The 5,453-nt window shown below is 44.4% G+C and overlaps 1 protein-coding gene across 1 annotated transcript in view; it reads right to left on the bottom strand.

Annotated features, from left to right (window-relative positions):
- Positions 1-866: 866 nt before the first annotated feature.
- The window catches only part of CUNH8orf76 (chromosome unknown C8orf76 homolog), a 16,614-nt gene continuing 12,027 nt past the window's right edge, over positions 867-5,453 (bottom strand). Inside the window, 2 exon segments of the mRNA XM_006916577.3 lie at positions 867-1,181; positions 5,405-5,453. The exon segment at positions 5,405-5,453 is cut by the window's right edge and continues 20 nt beyond it. Coding sequence (XP_006916639.1) covers positions 990-1,181; positions 5,405-5,453 — 241 coding nt within the window. The 3' untranslated portion in view covers positions 867-989.

The raw sequence follows: 5,453 nt of genomic DNA, 5'->3' as shown, positions 1-5,453 counted from the left end.
CTAAGAAACATAAAATCAAAAGCTGTGTGGGACAGCATTTGACGATTTGGGTTTATTATTAAATTCCACTTCTCCTAAGGGAGCTCCCCCCACCCCACCCCAGATTATTCGAGTGAGCTAATAGCCCTCTGTATCTGGTGACAATGCTGTGGATTGTGATTGTGATTTGTGTGGCTGAACAGACAGGATACTCGCTCTGTGAAGGTGCTTTACAGGTCTCATATTTCTGTTCGTGTTGTGAGCATGATACAAACTGCCCTTCATTTCAGATGATCTTTTCAATGATGTTTACATAGCAAACAGCCTTAAAAAAAAAAAAGAGAGTGTCCTCTGGAGCGCAAGTCAAGCACTTTTACTGCCCATTACAAAAGGTCTGAGGTCCTAAGCTCTGGGTTCCGCCCCTGTAACGCACCCCCCCACTGCCTGAGCACTCAATACTTGGAACCCATACACATCACCCCCTTGGGACTCCGAGGCACGAGGAATTGATGCAAATATGCTGAAGCTTCCACTGCTTGCTGGGCCACGAATAACAGTCTCCTGCAGCATCCACGAAACCAGCAGGCTAGCGCGCTTCTTGACAGGCGTGGTGAAAGCTCGGAGCCTTCACGGACCTCGAGACCCCCTTCTTAGAGATGGTTTACCACCACAGTTCAACACGCTTGGTCATTCCTGACCAGTTCGCCTAAACAACGTGGACACTGATACTGCTGGTTATAATACAGTCACTGTTTTTAAAAATCTAAAAGCTTTTTTTTTCCCAACAGCTACCTTCTAAAGGGGCAGGAGGCCTAAGATAAGCAAATGGCAAAAATCTAAAAAGACAACAGAAAAATCAAGAAAGTGAACACAGGAGAAATAAGTTGGGAGATAAGCCATTTTTACAAAACAATCATTTTTAATTCACTACATTTCATGATTAGCAGTGGATTCTCTGAAGTAAACAAAGACAATTAACATGGTAAAGACATTGTTTTTTAAAGGGACTACTAAGCGGAGATTTGTATCTCTGTATGGTTTCCCAAGGGAGAGAAGTGGTCTTTGATCTTTCTGAACCACTTGTCTTCAAATTCTTTCGAAGATGCAATCACCAAGGCGGTCAGGGCTGCAGAGCCGACACACTTCACCTCGGTGTGAACCTCGTCTTTTATTTTTTCTGGGACAATATCTTCTCCCATAACCTGCGGTGGGAGGAAAAAAACCCTGACCCAATAAAGGGCAGTGGACACGGAATGGAAGACTGCTCTTCACCAAGCGTAAAGGATCTCAAGGAAAAGCAAAAATTCTTTGGCAGCCAGGGGGACAATTCGACAGATAAGTATACTGAAAAGATGCTTGTTTGGAAGCAGCGATCGAGGGACCACATGGGTACACTGTCCCACACTTCTAGTCTCACCCCTCCCTGAGTGAACCCATCACTGACCTAAAGCAGTAATATTCAGCCTGCAGGGAGCATGAGTCAGCCTTCGTACGTCAAAGGGCATCTTCTGTTGGCAAGAATGCAGCTGTGAGTAGTTCTTCCTGCTTGTAAAGCAGAAGATACTGTCCCTGACTGAAAAGCAGAGCTTGGGTAGAATAGAGCTGCTGCAGGGGGTGGGAGGTGGGAGGTGGAGGGTGGAGGTGGGGGGAGGCGAGGCACACAGATCCCGTCTCCTAGAAGTTCTCCAGAGAAGTCAGAGGCAGCAAACGGTGGAGTAGCAAGAAGCTGGGCCCACCCTTTCCTGAAGTGTAGAGACTCAGTCCCTCTAGAAATGTGACTACAGCTACCCCAGGGACATGAGCAGGCCAGCACGCTGATGGCACAATACTGCTCCCTAGTGGACAGACTCAGGCCCAGAGTCTTCAGTTTCTCTTTGACCAAACAGCCAGAAAATGAAGTAGAAAAAGCCTGCACCTGAACTCTCCCCCTCCCGCCCCCGTGATCAGCCCGCCTGCGGTAAGGGCAGTGACCTCTATTAAGTCCCAAGACATTTCATATACCACTCGGCAGGGATGCTGTGGAGGGAACTCGAGTCACTTAGATCTGGACTAGATGACCTAAGTTTCCTGCAAACCCTGAGAGCCACGTGTTTGTGAAAACTCAAAATGATACTCATCAGAAGCACTGAGAACAGTTTCCACTGGCTTTAAATCTTCAGACTACATATTGTTTGAGGTAAGAGCTGATGAGATGAGTAGCTCAATGAGGCAACTGTCAGCTTTTACGGAAGCATATGGTATTGTCATCAATTCTAAGATAATTTTTGTTTCCGTATTTTACCATTCCTGAAATCAAGGTGTATCTTATAACTACGGGCTGTCATAATGTAAATGGCATCTTATTTTTCTTTGGTTGTACATCAAATAACAATGTGTCTACAACTGATGACTCCGTGAACTCAATGAAATACAGTATTTTAAAATCTGGGATATAACATCAACACTGCATTCTTAGGTATGTACCCGAAAGAAGTGAACTCAAACAGATACCTATATGCCAATGTTCACAGCAGCATTATTCACAATAGCCAAAAGGTGAAAACAGTACAGGTGTCCATCATCAGATAACAAGCAAAATGTGGTGTGTATATATGTAAGTACAATGGAATATTATTCAGCCATAAAAAGGAACGAAGTTCTGATACATGCTACAACGTGAACCTTAACAACATTATGCTAAGTGAAATAAAAGGACAAATGTTTATGATTCCATTATTTGAAATATCAAGAATAGGCAAACTCACAGACACTGAAAGTGTATTAGAGGTTACCTGGGGTTCCGGGAAGGGATTATTGATGAATGGTTACTGTTTCTGTTTGGGGTGATGAAAAATTTTGGAAAGAGATAGTGGTGATGGTTGTACAACACTGTGAATGTAATTAATGTCACTGAATTGTACACTACACAATGATTAAAATGGTAAATTTTATATATTTTTTATCACAAAAAGAAAGGGAGAAGAAAAACTGTTCTAGAATAAAGGAGATGTAAGAGACAAAGAACTACATGTAGTATGTGGGCCTTACATGGCTCCATATTCAAATAAAACAACTATAAAAAAAAAGTATACAAAGAATATTTAAAGATAAGGGTCATGCTCACGTCACAACGTCAAATAAAATTAACAGAGCACAGAATGAAATGTGCATTATAACCCCAATGAGAGTCCGCACGTTTGTCATTTTTAAAAAGCTCCATGAGTAATTCACATGTATTTTCCAGGTAAAGAACTATTATTTCAATTAGTCCACAGAAATATTGAGCATGGTGAAGGATGTGAAGATGTTTAACACATCTTGTAAGGACGTCTTACTTATAGGGATACTCTCAGTTACAAGGAACCTAAAAGCTAGGGGAAAGATGAGACATATTCTTGTACTTTTTTTCAGGGCCCAAAGAGCTATCTATTCAAGCGATCACTCTATCTGAGCTCAGATGAGGATGGAACTGCCACAGACCAGGACACTCAGGGAACGCTTCCTAGAGGACGTGGAACTTCAGCTGGGTCTTTGGGGATGGGAACTGTAAGCAGGTGGAGATGGGAAAACCCACGACAAGTTTGTTACACGTGGGGAGATTAGTCGAGTGGAAGCAAAAGATTTGTGTAAGAGATTACTAGGTCATAAATTTGGGGTTACGCCCTGGAAGGCCTCGGACACCATTATCAAGGCCTTTAAACTAGACCTGACCTCTGAAGTAACGGTGACACATTTTAGTTTTTAAGCAAGGAGGTAACATGGTCAAAGCAATATTTTAAGAGGAACCCAGCAGCAATGTTCAAGACAGATCTGAGGGGAGACGGCGAGGAAGCAACGACGAGCCAGGAGGTCACTGTGAGAGTCAACACGAGGTGATAAGGATGATGGCGCCAGCGGTGGAAGAGAAATGAAGGGGAGCCCTGAAGAGAGGGTGGGCTTGGCGGTGGCCTACAGGTGAGACCAGAGAAGAGGCCCAACATAGTGAGGTTAAGATCAACAAAATAATTAAGTCTCCAGCTCCTGTTTCCTCTCAGCAAGTATTCACTGACCGTCAAGTCCGTGAAAGGTCCTACACTACGCTAGGCACCGACAGAAGAATGACTGAAAAGTGTCTGGATGAGCAGTTCCATTTCAGATATTCTGTATCTGAAATGACAGCAGAATAATCAATAATCATCTGAGAGTAATCACTCGGTAGGTAATTAATCTGAGACATGAGACAAGCGATCCAGAGATGGGACTGGATACAGCTTGCAGGGTAATCAACCCAGAGGTGACACCTGAACCGACGAGCGTGGTTACGATTCGTGAGGGAGAAGCGCAGAGGGAACAGAGAGCCCAAGTGGAGCCACAGAGAGCATCGTGACCTCTGAGACACCAGGAAACCAGTGGCTTCCCAAGAGGCAGAGGGATATTGAGAAATATGAGAAAACCAGACTAGTGAAGCCTCTCAGAAGTAAAGGGGAGAGGAGACGAGAAGTGAGGGGCAACAGCTACAGATGCTGCAGAGAGACGAAGGAAAACAAAGGCCGAGGAGGAGTCACGGTAAACAGGAGACAGGTATCTGCGCCTGTCTGTGGGCTCAAGGGCAAGGGCCCCGGGAAGAAGGTTGAGAAAGGTTCAGAAAGAACAGACAGGACAGTGTGATCCAGGAGTGGGGAGAGTCCAAACGGGAGCTTAGCTTGGGGAAGGAAGGAAGGTGCCTGCAATCGCAGACAAGCAGTATTTCTTGAAAGAGCGATGTTTGGATGTATATGGATAGAGATTTATTCTCATAGGAAAAGCTCCTGAGCTGTCAAGTTTCAATTATATACCAGAAAGAACTAGAGTGAAAAACTTAAATACATAATCTTCAAATGCCATCTTAAGTAATTTCAACAGCGTATTTAAAAAAAAAAACGAATAAAGTTTTTTAAAAAAATTGGCACTTGCATTTCTCTGCAGCCATCACCGCAGTGACAGGGTGGAGCAGAGAGGAAATAGACTTGAGGCTGGATGGGGTCCTGGGCAGCGCTGCCACTTAAAATCTGACCTTAAGCAAGTCACCACCTCTCGGAGCCTCACTGCCAACTCTACCCGTCCCCCGGGCGGTTAGGAGGATGAACGGAGGAAAAACCACGCGAGAGTGCTGCGCGAACGTCAACATGCTCTCATTCATTTACTCAGCACTGAAGAAACACTCACTGGGCATTCATGATGCTCAAGCAGGCAGGGACTCACAAGCACCGACAAGTAAATGACACGCAGCCCCTGCCTTTCCGTGCTGCAGGACAAAGATGAAGAAGCGGCCGCTTTTGGGGATGAAGAGATCAAAAAGTATGCAAAGGAGGGAGACAGAGTCCTTTAGTGGATGAGATTTGACCCTGTTTTTTTAAAAAATGGTACTGGAGCCAGGAAAAATATCTCTGATGCCTTGATTCACATAAACCCTACGGGATATACTCACCTCAGCTATCGACAGCAAAGTGTCTTCTTTGAAGCTGAACTTTTTCATT

The sequence above is a fragment of the Pteropus alecto genome, unplaced genomic scaffold (genome assembly GCF_000325575.1).
Source record: "Pteropus alecto unplaced genomic scaffold, ASM32557v1 scaffold164, whole genome shotgun sequence".
Taxonomy (NCBI): Eukaryota; Metazoa; Chordata; class Mammalia; order Chiroptera; family Pteropodidae; genus Pteropus; species Pteropus alecto.
Note: the sequence above shows the minus strand (reverse complement) of the source record. Positions and strands in the feature narration are given on the sequence as shown.